The sequence below is a fragment of the Primulina eburnea genome, chromosome 3, assembly GCF_022965805.1.
Source record: "Primulina eburnea isolate SZY01 chromosome 3, ASM2296580v1, whole genome shotgun sequence".
Taxonomy (NCBI): domain Eukaryota; kingdom Viridiplantae; phylum Streptophyta; class Magnoliopsida; order Lamiales; family Gesneriaceae; genus Primulina; species Primulina eburnea.
The window spans coordinates 1,940,021-1,958,144 of record NC_133103.1 but is presented as its reverse complement, the minus strand read 5'-3'; the positions used below and the strand labels follow the sequence as shown (position 1 = coordinate 1,958,144).

At 34.6% G+C, this 18,124-nt stretch overlaps 3 protein-coding genes across 3 annotated transcripts; 2 read left to right on the top strand and 1 right to left on the bottom strand.

Annotated features, from left to right (window-relative positions):
• Positions 1–4,322: 4,322 nt before the first annotated feature.
• On the top strand, positions 4,323–8,582 carry LOC140825218 (uncharacterized). The gene is made up of 13 exons (XM_073186860.1): positions 4,323–4,501; positions 4,651–4,765; positions 4,859–4,937; positions 5,077–5,152; positions 5,426–5,509; positions 5,606–5,710; positions 6,109–6,189; positions 6,316–6,380; positions 6,864–6,933; positions 7,012–7,089; positions 7,427–7,524; positions 7,610–7,745; positions 8,266–8,582. The coding sequence occupies exons 1-13, from the start codon at positions 4,442–4,444 to the stop codon at positions 8,410–8,412; spliced, it is 1,194 nt and encodes a 397-aa protein (XP_073042961.1). The 5' UTR covers positions 4,323–4,441; the 3' UTR covers positions 8,413–8,582.
• A 1,187-nt stretch (positions 8,583–9,769) lies between these two features.
• On the top strand, positions 9,770–13,974 carry LOC140825217 (protein STAY-GREEN 1, chloroplastic-like). Its single transcript, XM_073186859.1, has 4 exons — positions 9,770–10,258; positions 10,376–10,552; positions 12,589–12,756; positions 13,010–13,974. The coding sequence occupies exons 1-4, from the start codon at positions 10,133–10,135 to the stop codon at positions 13,187–13,189; spliced, it is 651 nt and encodes a 216-aa protein (XP_073042960.1). The 5' UTR covers positions 9,770–10,132; the 3' UTR covers positions 13,190–13,974.
• Positions 13,866–18,119, bottom strand: LOC140825216 (B-type cell cycle switch protein ccs52A). Its single transcript, XM_073186858.1, is given in 11 exon segments — positions 13,866–14,007; positions 14,342–14,392; positions 14,394–14,411; positions 14,528–14,590; positions 14,689–14,790; positions 15,181–15,375; positions 15,480–15,542; positions 15,633–15,812; positions 16,725–16,829; positions 16,907–17,029; positions 17,461–18,119. Coding segments are annotated over 11 exon segments (1,473 nt in total). The 5' UTR covers positions 17,980–18,119; the 3' UTR covers positions 13,866–13,953.
• Positions 18,120–18,124: the final 5 nt, after the last annotated feature.

Sequence of the window (18,124 nt, the reverse complement as noted above, 5' to 3'; positions counted from 1 at the left end):
ATAATAAAAAATAAATTTTAACAAAAATCATTTTTGGAACCTTTTTTTTAAATAAGGAAAAGGTCAATTAGAGTACTTGACACACAATCCCAACAAAGTATTGTACTAGAAACTCAGAGAGCAGGAATACAATGCAGAGTCAACATCATATATTTGCTACTTTTGGACATAGAAATACACAAAATCATTTAGAAGATTTTTCTCCAATGTTTATGTAGGTAAAGCCGTAGATTAAAATCTAACACTTTTTTCCTCTAAAAATAAAGGATGTCATTATCATCAAATCAAGACACTTTTAACTTTTCGTGAATATTTCAAGAACCAAAGGAAATGAGTAGGGGTGGATACACCGTACCGAACTACGGTACCATATATCGTACCGAAAATATCGGTATGAAATTTTTTCATACCGATACCGATACCGATACCAAAATTCGGTATACCGCAGGTATGAAAAAAACTTATACCGGTACCGTATCGACACCGAAAATTTCGGTATACCGACATTTTTTTGGTATTCCGAACTTAAATTTTAAAAATAAAAAATAAAAAATTATTTTCGGTATTTCGGTATATACCGAAATACCGAAAAAAAAATTATTTCATACCGATACCGATACCGAAAATTTCGGTACGGTATCGACTACCGATTTTTTCGATAAGTTCGGTATTTTTTTCGGCACGATATTTTAGTATTTCGGTATTTTTTTTCCACCCCTAAAAATGAGGACTTTTCAAACTCTCATAATTCAAATAACTCTCGCTACTCATTGGAGATTGTCAGTTGTCACTCACACAAGTCATCTAGAATTAAGGACTCGTTCAATTAGTCAAAACTTTATTATTACCATCTTTTTTTTTTAACGAGGAAGTCACAGTCGCTACTCGTAGATCATTATTATCACATATGTTTTTGCGTCCTTTATGAACTAAACCTTTTATTGGAAAATCATATACGTAATTGGACATGGAATTCTATGCCTTATTATTTATTGTTAATTTAATTTGGTTCAAAATTTGACTCGTCTCAAAGATTTATAATACAATTGACTGCCAAATCTTGAGTATTATTTGTTGAATTATCGAGACAAATTTGAACCAAACGCACCGTAAAATGTATTATGATAATCATTTTAATATTTACGCATATTTTCCTAATAACAAGTTGATAATTAATTTACAAATTTACGCTCTCCGAGGTATTTGGTATCAACATCAAACAACAGACTATGAATTAAATTGGTAAGCTCGAAGTTAGCTCACAGCCTCATTTTTATATCGTAAGTTTGATGAAGTTATAAAAATGACGATTGAAATATTCGTTTTTTATTTTACAAAATAAATATATATTTAAAAAGAGAATAAAAGTATACATAATTGGAAAAATAAATTTCCATAATTAGAATTTAAACACATAATTTTAAAAATATAATAAAAAAAATAACACATGTCATTTAAATAAAAAAACACAAATAATTTAAAAAAATACATAATTAATTAATATTCACCACCGTTGATTTATATTTTAAAATTTTTTCATTTTTAAATATTAATGATCGTCATCATCTGACCGATGAAATGTTTTATTTTATTAAAAAAAAAAAAAAAAAAGTGGGTGAGCACGTCACCGCGCAGAAGAAAACCGCATGAGGCCCGCCTGGATTATCACACGAGGAGTTACGCTTTCCTCGCCCATTGGATATGGTCTAACACTCGACTACAATGTATGACACGTGCTAAGAAACTGACGTGGAGTCAATAAATAAATATATTTTTTTTTCTTTTGTTTACTGTTTCCCCACGTTGGAAACAATATATTATAATGTTGGAATTTTGAATTCCTGATTAGTTATTTTCCCCTTGATCCACCGTTACTAAATTGTGTTAAGCAAAAATTTGTATGAGACAGTTTAATGAATCGTATTTGTGAGATAGATATTTTATTTGGGTCATTCATGAAAAAAATTTACTTTTTATGCGAAGAATATTATTTTTTATTGTGAATATTAGTAGAGTTGACCAGTCTCACAGATTAGGATCCGTGAAACGATTTCACATGAGACCCACTCATTGTCTTACTCATCAACCTCTCAATTTTTATAACCTTTTGTTTTCAGTTTTCACCTACTTTAGAAAATTAAATAATTATTTATCAGGTGGTCTCGAATCCTGGCTACTAGCTCCTACTGTAATAGAAACTAGTCGTCCTGCACAGGCATATAAATATAATAGTGATACTTAAATGTGAGAAAGTTAATATTCAAATTCAATTTTTATTTATATGAAATTTTGAAAATAAGATGATATTAAAAAAAATTATATAGAATAAATTAAGAGAAATCATGTATTGTTGGGAAGTTATATATTTAAAATATGTTATTATTAAGTTCACTCATTAAAATGATCAAAGTGAGCTTTAAGAGGTTCATGATTATTAAATAAATAAATAATAATAATATGATGCTAATTAATCACACATGAAATCAACTAAGTCAACAATTTTAATATATTTATTTATTATCCATTAATATTATTTAATAACAATAATTTAATATAATAAAACAGTAGAATTTGTTCTCTTCTATGAAAAAACAAATTTTCCTCAGAACAATACCCATTAAATTTTTTGAGCTTTTTCGGGCACAAAAATACTCGTAAAATTTCAAATCTATGTTAATTTATAGGCAAGAGCACGGTACTAAGTCACAGTTTCCTACCTAGGTTGGCCACCAATTATTATAATATGCTCTAAAGTAGTTCGAGATCTTCTTTTCATTCATCTTGACAGAAGGCGAAATTTTCAACTCGGGTTTTTTTTAGTTGAAAGTATGCTTCCAAAATATGTATCCAAACCTTTAATTTCTATCAAAACATCAAATTTGAGAGTTTCTAGATTTTACTAATAAAGATAATGTCCTCATTCATTCAGTGCATGACACATGTGATAAGTAATAGATAAATGACGGTGATTTATTTACTCAACACATGTTATATACAAAATTTATAAACGTGCTATCCATGTGAGTAACATGAACAAAACAACCCTTGCCAAATATCACATTTGTTGCGTTAACCATTTTCAAAGCAGCCACCTAGGATACACGTAAATATATTGTCACGTTCGGTTGGACAATACGACGACGTTGAATTGCGAGACAGACATGGCGTTACTTCTTATGTGAGTTGGGAGTGAGTGATCAATTACCCACATTTAGAAAATAATAATAATAATAATAATAATAATTGGCACATAGAAAGAAGGATAATATACATAAAAGCTAATTATAAACTTAAACTTCAAATATCAGCAACTCAAAATATGATAAAATGTATTTTCTGAGATTGAATCATTGGGAACGATTCATGTGGTCAGATTCCAACTATTTTTCCCTTCTCAAATCGCGATGATTAAGTATATTTGAATCCGGACAATAGGAAAACACAAGTATTTGTATCATTTATTTGTATGTAAGATCAGAGATCTGCATTTTCACGCTTTTTAGTTGGTATTATACTATCTAGTTTGGTTGAACTTATCTATTTCTCAAGACTGAAGTACTCATCCATTTCTATTTTCTGAACTCAACTATCTGCCCTAAGAATTATGTTTAGTATTTCTGTATTTGGATGATGGGTTCAAGTTGGATGTGTCAATGGAAAAATCCTGTCTGGTTTGTTGTTTCTATGCGCTTAAGTTTGAAGATGTAACAAACTTGTACAAAAAGGTTTTAAGGAAAAAACATAAAATCATATTTACATGTAATGCAACACATTGCACCACAAGTTTTTTTGAAGATCTGTTTATTTTTAAAAGAATTTGTACAAGTCTTATCATTGCAAATCATGCTACCAATCTTTAGTGCCAAAAATCCAACCAGACCTTTGCAAGAATAGGCATGTACAAATATTTTCTTTAATAACATTATTTCACCTTTACACATAATACATCACATTGCACCACATGTTTTTTCGATCACAATTTCTATTTTTTAAAAATAAATTGTACATGTATTTTATTGCAAATAATCCAAATTGAATTCGGAGGAATATTGTGACGCCAGGGTGAAGAGGAGTGCGTTATTGTTGATGACATGAGGTTGCATGGAGATTATATATTTTTAGAATAACTTAAAAAAATTTATTTATTATATAAAAAATGTGCATTTTTTTTTAGTGTGCTTGAGTTTGGTCAATTTTCATATAAATACATCCAAAAAGTTCCATAACATAAATAAATTGGAAAAACATGATATTTCTTGATATAAACAAGCTGGAATGACCATTTTGGGACAATAGTGAATATGAGGAATATTTACAGAAATCCAATTTTGAGGACCAATTGAAAGTAACTATCAGCCTTTGTAAATCTGCTCTCCCCATCTCAGATAAAATCCTCTCACTGCCACTTCGGTATTTCCAATTTCTCAGTAACAAATTGAAAATGTCAGCCACTTTGCAATCTACGCCGTCCTCTGCTCTACTGTCATCTTCCTCTCTCAAGGTAAATCTCGCAAACTGACATGCTTTCATGTCTGATTCCTGCATGCAAACTTCAATTTCAGGTGCTTGATTGTTAAAGGGGTGTGTATTCTGTAGTGAACGTGTAAATTTTTGTTGTTTGATTGTGTTCTATTTTGTCGATCGGAACAGGGGAGGGAACTCCGATTAGCTGCTCAGCCGGTAAAACGAAATCTCAATTTGAAGCCCCTGAGTGCTTTTCCTTTGATTCGAGCTTCTATTAACTTCTCTTCTTCTCTTGACACTGGTAAAATTCCAGTATCTGATTTGCATTTAGTCTGATTTTACACATTTTTTGTTGCAATTTAGACCGTTGAGTTGTTTTTTCTATTGCTTATAGGGTTGAGCACTGAGTTGGATGCAGTGACTAGTTTCAGTGAGATCGTTCCTGATACAGTCGTTTTCGATGATTTCGAGAGGCTAGATTTCTGAGTATTTCTTTAAATATAGAATTTCTTGACGTTTGAGACTTTCTTTGGGATTGTGTCCCTCCGACGGATATGATTTTGAATTTGTTCATCTGAATGAGGTGCTGATTTGAAAACGATATTTCCGTAGGTTTCCTCCAACTGCTGCCACTGTCAGCTCCTCGTTACTTTTGGGCATTTGTAGCCTTCCTGACACGAAGTTTAGGGTAATTATATCGTTTATATTTATTATTACTTTTCTATGAAACAGACAGACTTGAATCATATTTTCTAGTAGTAGTGTATGAGCAACTGTTTCTATGATGCGTGCTGGTATTCGATTATATTAAAACTGTAGACACTTGCAGAAGTGTATGCTAGTAAGATATTAATTTTTTTTGAAGAGTGATATGAAAAGGCTTTTGATACAGAGTAAGTAAATTCCGCTTGCACAAACATTCCTAATGATGTTTTTTTCATTTTTGTTGTCATATTTCCAGAGTGCGGTCGACTCTGCATTGGCAGATCCACATTGTTATGCCTTAGGGAAGTCCGAAGATCGCATGTCTTGCTTCTTTAACAAGGTACTCTATAACTGGGAATCTTGTTAAGTCATATGCTCTTGTTATCTTTAATGAAGATTTGGTTGGACAATCATAAAGATTCATATCTGATAATAGGCTTTAGTAAATGTTGGGGGTGATCTTGTAAAGCTTGTGCCCGGTGGTGTGTCTACTGAAGTAGATGCTCGTCTTGCCTATGATACAAATGGAATCGTTAAAAAGGTGATTGTTCTCTTGAAAATTTCAACAGATGTGTTTATACCCCTATTTTTCTTATTTTTCGTGTAGTTAAATCATCATAATTTTTGTTGCATGATTCTACTGTGACTTTAATAGCTCACTCGATACATTTGTTTTTTTTATTCATGTGATGAGACATCATGGTCTCACTGCCTCATTTATTTACAATTGATTGTTTAGTTTTGGAGAGGGGTGAAATTTTTGTTGCTGAAATTACTTCCTACTGCCATTTGATTTGTGGCTGATACCTTTGAAGTAGCTGCCGAGTGCTGTGAATGAGTGTTCCTTCTAATTAACTTTGGGTTGATGCATTGACATGCTTTGTCTATTGATGTCCCATCGCTTTTCATCAGTTATTTTGCTTTTAAATCAATTTGCAGGCACATGACCTTCTGAGACTGTATCGAGAAATTGAAGTGCCTCCAGAACGTTTGTTGTTCAAAATTCCTTCAACTTGGCAGGTTAGTGTCAGAGGTCAACGTTATTATTTGTCTTTTGAGAAGGAGCGCAGGACTTCTGAATGAACATTTTCTTCTTGCAATTTATGCTGCTTCACCTTTGTATCTTCATCGTTTGCTCTTTGCTAGGGGATTGAAGCATCAAGGTTACTGGAGTCAGAGGGCATACAGACACATATGACTTTTGTCTACAGGTATAACATGATTTCTAACCTTATTTTATTCAAATAATTGAAAGTCTTGGGTGAAAGATTTTGAATATTACTTGACATGGAAAAAATGGACTAAAACAGTCCTTTTATGTATTTTATGGATCTGTATAAAAGGTTTGTATGATTGTCAGCAAAGCTTGATGCTTTTTTTTTGTCATTTCATATTAGTCTTTTTCTCCTTCTCCTGTTAGCTTTTTATGTGGGTTGGGGAAAAAATGGACTAAAACAGTCCTTTTATGTATTCTATACGACTTACTAAATTTTCCAAGTCTTGTGCTACATTTAGATTATATAAAGGTAATAATATTCCCCACAATTGAATAAATGTATGTCTTAAAACCCTTTTAGTACTTCCCATTCGGTTTATGCTATTGAAAAAGGGTTCTGGAAGTATTCCCCTCTTTGAAATGCTGTAAATCTGGCGTCTGAAACATTTTTACTACTATCTTTGTTCTGAACCTGCAGCTTTTGTCAAGCTGCAGCTGCAGCTCAAGCTGGAGCTTCTGTTATTCAAATTTTTGTTGGTCGACTTAGGGTAATATCTTTCTCTGTAATGTAGCTCATTGACAACTTTTACTGTGATAATAAAGATGTGGTCATAACCTTTTGTTAGGACTGGGCACGGAATCATGCTGGCGACCCTGAAGTAGAAGCTGCTCTTAGAAGAGGAGAAGATCCTGGGTTGTCTTTGGTCAGTTCAATGAGCTGCTACTTTGTATACGATGTTTACATATTAATGGTCTCTATATGCTATCAAGTTTGCCACATTCCAGTGGGTTGATTGTCGCAATGCCGATGACATTCATTGAACCAATGACTAGAACCTTAAGGATGCATTCACACTTGAGAAACAGAGAGCACATTCCACCCACTTTTTTTCTCAGCATATAATTCAAATGTTAAAGCCATGTTCTCCCTTTCGGAAATTCGATGAATGATGGAGACCTGTATTTTTTTCTCCTTAGAAAGGGAAAGTGGACCAGAACTGTTGCTAATGCTTTGTGTGGTATATATCCTTTGCCATGTAGGTGACAAAAGCCTACAATTACATTCATAAATATGGACACAAATCAAAATTGATGGCAGCCGCTATTCGTAACAAGCAGGACGTCTTTAACCTTTTAGGGTATATATAATTTATATTTGCATGACTGGTTGACGACATTATTTCTGGTTACCTTTGTTAAATATTCACTTATGTTTGCATGCAGGGTTGACTACATTATTTCCCCATTAAAGATATTGCAGTCTCTAAAGGATTCTGTGACACCTCCTGATGAGAAATATTCTCTCATAAGGCGGCTATCACCACAATCAGCTGCCTCCTATAATTTTAGTGATGAAGAGGTTTGATTTATATTCTGATCTTTTATTTTCCATGAGACGTTGCCTTAATAGAAGAGTTTTTATTCTCTCTCTTCCCTCTCTTATTCTTCTTGCCTAGGGTGCAAATGAATCGAATTTGGCCAAATATTAGCTATTTTTTACTATTCAAGTTTGAGCTTAAATTCTGTTAGCAATCTCGAAGCTCCAAAAGTGAATGAATTCGGGCTCGAGTTCTTCTCGACTCGATGTTGGAACCGAATTTAATTATCGAGGTCGATCTATTAAAGAAATGCTTGAAATTTGGCTATGAGTTCGCTAGCTCATTTAATTCTGAATATATTTATAAAAAGTAATAAATATAATAAAACTTGTGAGTGGCTCTTGAGCTATAAAAGTTGATGAATTCAGCTCAAAAAGATATTTAAAGTTGTTCAAGTCTTTGAGTTCGAGTTCGAGTTTCCCTTTACCTACCTATCAAACAGTTTTACTCTTCAAATAACTTAACTCGATTTCATTCGATCCATGCTCGAATAATTTTCAGCTTGTTAAGTGGGACCATTATAGCTTCTCCTCGGCTATGAGGCCTGCGGCGGTGGAGCTTCTAGCTACTGGAATGGATGGGTACGCTAACCAATCGAGACGGGTGGAGGAATTATTTGGAAAGATATGGCCACCTCCTAATGTGTAAGGTATATCGCGAGTAACGTTGTGTTGCCATAATAAACGTGTCAACGCAGCCCATAAAATAAAAGCAAGTTTGCTGATGTTGTAATACTTGATCGTACTTGTTTCCAGTTTTTTGTATTATGAGGATGCTATCACATTCAGTTATTAAAATAGACTTGTTTTGGCATTTAATCAGTGCTTAACTTTTTAAAATTGTTAGTATATAGTCTATTCGAGTTTCCGCGTTCGGTGCATGACATAATGCCTAAATTTTGCAAATAATATATTTTTTTTGGGTGAAGATGGCTGAGTTTTTGAAGAAATAGTGCTGAATAATACAATATTACATCTATAAATATTAGATTTTATAGAAATGATACTCCTTAATTAATGCTTCAATTAATGTAGTTTGCGTTTCGGCATAAAATCTTTATTTATTAACTAAATGTTTGAATTTTTAAATAATTGATCTCAACCTATGCTTTATAAATTTGTTCATAAAACTTTTAGCAAAAAAACATACGTAAGGCAGAAAGCTGTGATCTTTGTCATTCTCAGAATTGTTGATCTAAAGGAGATTCCAAGTACTTTGACATTATTTGAACTTTAAGATCGATAATGAAAAAAGCAACGTACAACAAACAAGAGATGATTTTAATATTAGGTTCGAGTATTTCTCCACTTGTAATGTAGTGAAATTTAAGTCCATGGATCATAAACAGTCACACGTCAATTTCACTTCCCTTATGATGTGATGAAATTTTAGTTTTTGAATCATCAACATTCCTTCATCAATTTTAATTAAAATGTGAGAAAGTTGGATGATCTAATTAAAATTAGTTCAATTCGATAAAGAATAGACTAACTTGAAATAATTTGGGATGAGTTTATAAAAATATCGAAAGCTCCAAATAACAGCCTTGCTACTAAGTAGGATTAAATAATAGTCTGGTTTCTTTCTATTTTCGGAAAAACCTGTATGGTTCGAACCAAATTGGGCATAACGGCCTTTTTTTCCTTTTTCTAGTGTAACACATATCATGCCTGCTGTGAATGTGGTATGCAGTGCCAAAATAAAGATTCTTCAAAACTTTTGCCCCATCTTCAACTTTTAATCTTACATTTCATTAAATATTTAATATTTGCTTTATTGGGATGAATTAATATAGAATTTCGACACCAAAAAATTTAAGTTTGCTGGTTTGATCCTAACCTCCATCTATTACAATTCTCTGGTATGCACTAGCTAGATCGATAGCAGGTAAGTTCGATGCTATCTTTAGGACATTCCTCTAAAAATACATCTAAGCGTTGGTATATAAGTATAGACCCACCTATAAGAACCAATATTCATCCCACCGAATTTTCCTGAAAAAATGCGAGAAAACCTAAAGAGGACCCCAAATTTTTGCCTTTATTATGTACCATCATTCCTTCCCTCCTCTCTCTCACACTTTTTTCTTTGAGGCCATGCCAAAACAAAAGCAACCATTACAATTGCCATTCTTCTAAGGTTTCCAAACATTTCAGGCATCCAAGCAAAGCAAGAAAAAGAAAAAGCAAACAACGAAAACAAAACACTGAAGCAAAAGTTGCTGATCTAGCAGCCAAGAGCAAGCTTCATTTATTTTCTTGGCTTACTCAAAGTCGAGGGATTGATATATCAGTAATAAACATAAGTTTCAAGAGAGATCAACCCTTTTTATGTGTTTCAATTTTTTCTTGTTTAATTCTCATTAGAAATGGGAACTTTAACAAGTGCTTCAATCATCCCATCAAAGCTAAAAACATCTTCTTTCACACTGGAAAATCACTCTTTCCTTCACCACAGAAGAAGGAGAGTCAAAACGAATCAGTCCATTGTTCCAGTAAATTTCTCAATTGTTTTGAGGATATTTATAATTTAATAAAGGGTTTTTTTTTATTTCTCTTTTCTTCCTCAAATATATATTTCTTTAAAAAAAATTATTTTTCTCGATTTTCAGGTTGCCAGATTAATTGGGCCAGCTATATTTGAAGCATCGAAGCTGAAAGTATTGTTTTTAGAGGTTGATGAAGAAGAGAAGCTCCCATTAAAACTTCCAAGAATTTACACACTTACACATAGTGATATCACTTCTAAGCTCACTCTTACCATTTCTCATACCATCAACAATTCCCAGGTAAATTTTTGCTTGATCAAATTACAAACTATGTGAAAACATGGTAACATTGATCGAGTTCTGTATCAATAAAAACTGATGGCAAAAGCACTAATAATGGTCCAAAATATATTTAAAATTTAGCATCACATGTCATCCCATCTATTTGTTTAACCTGTTTATATTACCAATTATTTAAATTCCAAATTTACACAAAAAAAAAAATTATATTTTCGAAAATAATATATATGCGCAACGGTGTGCACTAGATAGCTAGGATCTTATCAAACCTATTGTGGGGACCCCGGACGCTAAGCGGTCGGAATCATCATTGGGACCATTAAAGCAATAATAAAACAGGATCTAAAATGTTTTTTTTGTTTTTAAACTGCGGAACGTAGTGATATACAACATATATACATATCAGTAATATAAAATACAATCCTGTATTTCAACATTTTTCAAACTAGGGTTAAAACTAAAGGTCAAGTGTTTAACCCTATAGCGGTCCAAGTCCGGTGCCACCACGCTAATCACGATCGAGCTCTTCATCTCCCGACCTGGACCGGTCCCACCTGTTGTCAGTTCACAGACAGACAAGACACAGCCGGATATACGCGGGAGAATATAATCCCCAGTAATAAATCAATGAAACATGCAGTCATATAAATCATATAAAGCATGTAATCAGGTAACATGAATACGTATCAAAATCTGAAACATAAACAATATCAAATCAAACTGTCGACATCAATCATAATTCAGACTAGACTCAATCCTAGTCTAGGGATCCCGGTTTCCAGATGTGGTATTCCTATATCGAATTCCGTAAAGGATGGAACCATAATATCTATTACTCGATATAACCAGTGCCCTGGTATTCCTATATCGAATTCCGTAATAGAAGAATTCCAATACCTTTTACTCGATATAACCAAATATGGTGTTCCTATATCGAATTCCGTAATAGATTCCATTACTCGATATAACCAAACATCCAGTGTCCTGACCTAACCGTCAAGGACTGTAGCTCTATCACTAGCATCCTATCTTGAGACATAGTGCAATGTGCCGTGGCGATACCACCACTATCCGGCACTTCTGTCACAAGATAACTTGTCTAATACCTGTCATCTAAATACAAGAGAACAAGTACATTAATCAATGTAATGCAAATATCCATGCAATAAAATAAAGTATGTGATTTAGGGAAACCCAAATCTAAACCGACTCAAGTCCATCTCCCAATACCACATTGACTTATACATTTCTTCCGTCGGTTTCTGGCTCAGTCGAAGTCCTGAACTCACAACCTGTCTGGTAGTCCAGTTGTAGCCTACGTTGCTAGGAACTCGGTACCGAAGTCGGAATCAAAATCAGACGGACGGATTGTAACTTGAATCACAAAAAGCTAAACTTTTCCCTCGGTTTCCTTTTCTATTTCTGAGGAATGAATTGCATGTACATATATATATATATATATATATATATATATATATATATATATATATATATATATATATATATATACACACACGACATGCAGCCAAGCAAGTGGCTCGCTCTTGGCAATCCACGTCTCGCGCATATGCGCGAGTTCCTCGGCGCATATGCGCGAGACCTTCGGGTCTCCGCACAATTCACCTCGAATCAATGGCGCTCTTTCCCTATGCGCGAGACTTTGTCCTGTTATTACCGCATTGTTCCGCATCCAACATTTCAAACTGTAATTTATTTTTCGAAAATTATAATCGCAACTTATAATCATAATTATGCTAGGTATTAATCAAACATCATCCCCTAGAGTGATTACTTTTAATCAATTCAAATGTTTAATAAAAATTAGTAAAAAATAATTTCAGTAAATAACTAGATTATATCTCGCTATCATTATCATGCTTTTGAATTTATTACCAAATTAGGATAGATTGTATTTAGTTTTACAGTAATTAATAATTAGAGTAGTTACAAAAATATATAATTGAAAAATCTCTATGTTGTATAATAACTAGAGTGGTTAAGTTCTTTTTTGAAACGAAAAGTAAGTTTGTTTGTAGTTACAAGGGTGGTACAATAAACTTCAAAGAGACGAAGTGGTGGCTGAATGGAAGAAAATTGAAGGGGAGATGTCCCTTCATGTCCATTGTCACATTAGTGGTGGCCACTTCTTGCTGGATCTTTGTGCTTACCTTAGATACTTTATTTTCACCAAAGAACTTCCAATGGTAAGTAAATTAATCTTCAGCTAGCAAACTTCATTTGTGATTATCAGTTTGTACAATCTGTCGAAAACTATATATATGTGATTCTTCGATCGGCTGTGGGTTCGGATGCTTTTGTGTTTTGTTAGATTTCACAATACAAGAACAAAAAGATTCAAAGTGGCTTGTGCAAAGTTGATCTTAAAACTGTCATTTTAATTTAGTATGCCAGTTGATATGTTGTTAAGTCCTAATTTTGCTGGGAAACATTGTGCAGGTGTTGAAGGCTTTTGTGCATGGTGACAAGAGGTTGTTCAAGAAATACCCACAACTTGAAGATGCTTTGGTTTGGGTTCACTTCCACTCCAACAGACCAAGATTCCACAAGCTGGAGTGCTGGGGCCCACTCAAGGATTGTGGGCCCCGTTCCGTGGACCCTTCAAAGACAACTCCTTGAAAATTTTATACGTTTCCTTCAACTAGCTTAACTAATTACTGGGACACAAAATCTGTGGTAAATTGATGATGAAAACCTAAAAAAAATTAACTAGTTCTTAGTATTTGGAAAAGTTTACTAGCGTATCGGATGGGTTTTTTTTTAGTATTATGATAGTTATGATAGTTCCAAGATATTCGTATAGATAAAATTTTATATGATCGTATCTCACCGATTTGTTTTGGATTTCCATATTTCGAAAGACAACCTTAACCACCAGGTACTAGTGGTAGGTCTCATCTTTCGTTATCAGTCAAACATCTTTACTGAAATACTTTTGTAGTAAATTGTACGTTTTGCTTCACTTGTAATAAAGTGAAAAACAAAATTACACAGTTTACAAGTATAAATCGAGCAATAAAAATATTAATCAATACAAATGTAGCCTCTCATTACAAGATATCGCGCAAGGGAGATGTTATTGCTCAGCTTAAAATAACACTCCCTTAGTTTTATTCCGCTCAAAATAAATTTTTAAAAAATAAAATTTAAAAACTCCCCACTGTACAAATTTATCACCATCATTCATTCAACATTGTCTAGTATTTACCAACTTTTCTTGCTTGTGAGAACAATCAGCTCAAACTTGCCACCATCCTCGTGTAATCAGGTGGCCTTTGGTTTCTCCGAATTGCTCTTCATTCCCCATTGCAGAAAATGCGACGTGTATGGAGCAATAAAGGATAAATAATCCTGTGTTGCGATAGCATCAGGGGTTTTTCGGATCAGCGAATCCGAGTTCTTCCGAGCGATGAAGCTCCAATTTCAGTTTCAGTGTTCTGTATAGTATAGCATACAAAACAATTAACCTCACCCATAGAAGAGTTCAGCTTTTAGGATAACATTTATTTGCCTAATTACTGAGCAAGACTATACTATAAGTATGGGGTGTGTCTTTAATCATTTTTTCATGTCATTAATGGCGTGTAGTAGCCACTGCTGAATATACATGGTTGAGGTTTATTTTCCGGTCAGGTATGTAGGACAAATTCATACAGTATAAAGAGATTCAATGCTAAAGAAGTATGCGATTATTTATCCCATTATTGGAACGAGTCAAGGACAATGAAATATCTACAAAAAAGCTAGCATATTGAGAAATAGATAACTCACCTGAGACTTGGGAGAAGGAAATACAGTCCAGAATCTGAGTGTTTCATCTCCATGCGCCAGTAACAATTGTCTGCAAAGATCACCAACATTATGGCAAAGTCAAATTAGCAAATTAAATTATTACTGAGTGACCACTAGAAAATCACATAAACAAAAGATGAAGGAACAGCAGTTTCACTTGCATACCTGTCCATCTGGAGAGATGGCAAGATAAAGTACCCTGTATGTATGGCCAGTGAGAGTTGCCAGCTGTATTTTGGTTCAGAAAAATGATTCAAATTATTCTAAGACTGTATAATACATACAAAAATTGAGATCCCGTATATTTCTTGCTCATCTATGGTTACCTTTGACATCGAAGGATATCTCCACACAATAATTTGATTCTGCGAGTATCCATGAGTGCTCACAAGTTCATTCACATTCTTGGACCACACAAGGTTGCACACCTGCAATATTTGCATTTCAAGGCAGAAATTTAAAAAACTTCCATTTTCCTATAAAGAGTAGAATTCAGTTGTTGTGCAGGAGTCTCATTCCGGAACATGCCATAAAAATGAAATACTGACATAATTCAATTGTTTAATCAAAGCCTTAGGCCACAGTTTTAATTTTTCCTTTTTGTTGGTTTTTTTAAGAAAATTTATACATTTAGTCCCCTCATTCATTTAATCGACAAAGATTAATGAAAATTTGAGGAAAAAAAAACCAACACGCAAAATGAAGTTTTTTAATCATATAATAAACTACTGACATTGCATTATATTGCCATCAAACAGTTCATACGCTACAAAATTCACTCAGAGCACATTTGTTCAACTCAAATACATCAATATTACCTGACTCCCAGTATCCACACAACTTAGGTGTGAATTTGTGGTTGTGTTCCAGAAACGAATGCATCGATCTGCAGTGCCACCTCCAGAAGCAAGAAGTCCATGAAGGTGAGGCGACCAGGCTATAGCCTTTACAGCAGCAGTGTGTTCACAATATTTTAAAATTGGCTGACTTGAGTGTTGGTTCCACACTAAAAGCTACAAAATTGTAAATCCAATCTGAATGACTCGTAGCAACAAATATTAATCTAAGCAAAATCAGAACAAAAGATACTCAAATTCAAGGAAAGTTAATTACTTACACGATTGTCATTTCCACCAGATGCTAATTCGCGGTTGTCATAGGACCACTTCAATCCACATACCTAACACACAAATGATTGATGTTATACTAATGCAGCTAGCAATACTTGAATAAAACGGCTTCTAAAAGTAGGATGTAAATTCATAAAGACCTCTGATTTATGTCCACTTAGCTTGCTAACATAGTTGTCCTGAGCTCGTATGTCACGCTGAAGAATACATTTGTCCCGGCTTCCTGATGATAACAGAGATGAACTCCATGCAAGGGCACCGACTCGCAACCGATGTCCTTCCATAGTTCTTATCCTCTTACAACGAGAAGCATCCCATAACTGCATGGCATAAAGTTGTAGCAGTTATCATTGGAGTGTGGAAATAAATAGTAGGCCAAACAACAATGACTGGTTTTGGCTTTTCATGAAAACGATTAATTCGATGCAAAGCAAAACAATTCAGAGGAATAAGGGGTATATCCAAAACCTATTGAAGGATAAACCTAGGAGTCCTCTACAAAAAAAACTAGGATTCATGAGCAAGACCATCCGAAGCAATCATACTAATACTTCTAGTTTGAAAAAGGATTCCTGGGTAATTTTCATGTAACACAAACATTATTATGACCACGAGCTGTCATACACTCACTTAAATGTTACTATAAACTACCTTCCCAGCAAGGAGGTAATATTTATGTTTTCTGATCATAGCCAAGACTTAAAATGCCAGATGCCATGAAGAAATCTGACCATTGAAAATTGGTTTAATAACTCAAAATAAATCTTTTCGTGAAGATAACTCTACTAACAAATAGGAACTCTTGGGCCAATAGTTTCCAAGATCCAGCCACATACCGTTGGAAATGTCAATTAAACCACAAGGCTGAACCTTGTTATAAGGATGACAGCAAATAACTCTAGCACAATCTTTTTGTAAATATGGTTCCCACCTAGTATGAGATCAACTTTAGAAACTAAAAAAGAATGTCCCAACTCATTGCAAACTGTAGTTCATGAAACAGGTGCAACATCTGAATCACTGATCAGCAAGAGCCGAGAAAAGCACGAATCTTAGTGATGTTTTTTTATTATGGTTGTCCATGAGTCAAAATTTTGGAATGGGTCGTACTCCCCATATAAATGATAACACTTAAATCGCTTTTTATAAACTGATGGATTATGATGCATCATCTTTGCTTTATAAAAATATTACATAGTATATAACAATAGACAAAATTATTCATTGCATACCTGGACTTTGCCATTGCTGGACCCTATTGCAAGGTGGGTACCTCGTTGTGCCCACCCAACAGAACAGACACTGTCATCAATTCCCAAGTCACACAACTTCACCACCTGCACCGATTATGGATTAAAAAAATCATTCCATGAGTGTAATGGCGACAAAACGAGAGTGAAGGAACAAGTCTAACCTTGCTGCTAGAAGCATGCCATAGATAAACACAGTTGCCCAGCCCAACAGCCAACACATTATGTGAAGACCAGTCCACAAGATTCAGATAAAAATCATCTTGCAATGCTGGTGCGTCCAAAACCTACGACAACATTCCATACAACCTAGAAGTTTTAAGCAGCTCAAATTGACACACCCCGACAATAGTATCCAACAAAAATCTACTCTAAAAGGAAAACATAAGTTCTGAAACGTAACTAAAATAGTCAAAACAACACACAGAACCTATCATCGAAGCGCTAAAGAGAAAAATACCTCACAGAAAGCTAAAAACACATAAGAAACAGTAAACTACGTCACCTAGATTCAGTTAACCTCAGTTAAAGGAAACAAACCCAAGAACACTATCGCACCTCAACGAAACCCCAAACCCATCAGCGGAGGAATCCATAAATTCATCGCAGCACGACCTCCCACTAAAAGGTATAATTTAAGAATTCCAAAATCCGACTACCAAACCGTTGAAGAAACGAAGAATTTGAAAAAGAACCCTGAGAATTATAAAAATCTAACCTTGTAGGGAGACCGTGGAACTTTTCTGGGAACCTTAATAGGCCTATGAGACACCCCAGGAAGCTGATCATCAAACCCAAACGGCGACAGGGAATGGAAAGATTTCCGAGTCTCAGTCTTGTACTTGAAGATATTACAATTAGGAGGACTAATCCGCCAAAGGTTACCATCATTATTAGCACCAAATCGACCCGTGTGAAAAGATTTCTCCGGAGTCGAAGGCTGAAGCCCGTTAGCACCACCAGCGCATTCGGGTCCGAAAAGGGCAGACTTTAAAAGGGTAGTGTAAGCAGAATTGGAATAGTCAGAAGAAGCGTCGGCATTGGAATTAGGCAGATTAAATAGGGCAAAGTTGGAAGCGGAACGACTTGGGATGAAGCGGTCACTATAAATCGTGCGGGAGAATGAGGGGCGGTGATAGGAAGAGCTGAGAAGGTCGGATGCGGTGATTCTCATGGGTGTTTTTGGGTCTGTAGAGGATGTACTTGTGCTAGGGGTTTCCATATTTTTCTGGGACATTTTCGATTCCGCTTCGATAGGAAGGAGAACCTTCACCGGCGGTGGCTGGTGGTACACGATGAGATGCGGCGGGGGATCGGGGGATGCCTTGGAGAGCTATGTTTACCGGGAAAAATAACAGAACATGGTTGAGTTGCGGGAAAAT

What these genes read in the sequence shown, in the direction of transcription:
- LOC140825217 (XM_073186859.1), top strand. Translation starts at nt 10,133, where the DNA reads ATGGGAACTTTAACAAGTGCTTCAATCATCCCATCAAAGCTAAAAACA. An exon ending in CGAATCAGTCCATTGTTCCA is followed by an intron (nt 10,259 to 10,375) that starts GTAAATTTCTCA and finishes CTCGATTTTCAG; the next exon opens with GTTGCCAGATTAATTGGGCC. An exon ending in ATACCATCAACAATTCCCAG is followed by an intron (nt 10,553 to 12,588) that starts GTAAATTTTTGC and finishes GTTTGTTTGTAG; the next exon opens with TTACAAGGGTGGTACAATAA.
- LOC140825218 (XM_073186860.1), top strand. Translation starts at nt 4,442, where the DNA reads ATGTCAGCCACTTTGCAATCTACGCCGTCCTCTGCTCTACTGTCATCT. An exon ending in TTCCTGACACGAAGTTTAGG is followed by an intron (nt 5,153 to 5,425) that starts GTAATTATATCG and finishes TCATATTTCCAG; the next exon opens with AGTGCGGTCGACTCTGCATT. An exon ending in AAGATCCTGGGTTGTCTTTG is followed by an intron (nt 7,090 to 7,426) that starts GTCAGTTCAATG and finishes TTTGCCATGTAG; the next exon opens with GTGACAAAAGCCTACAATTA.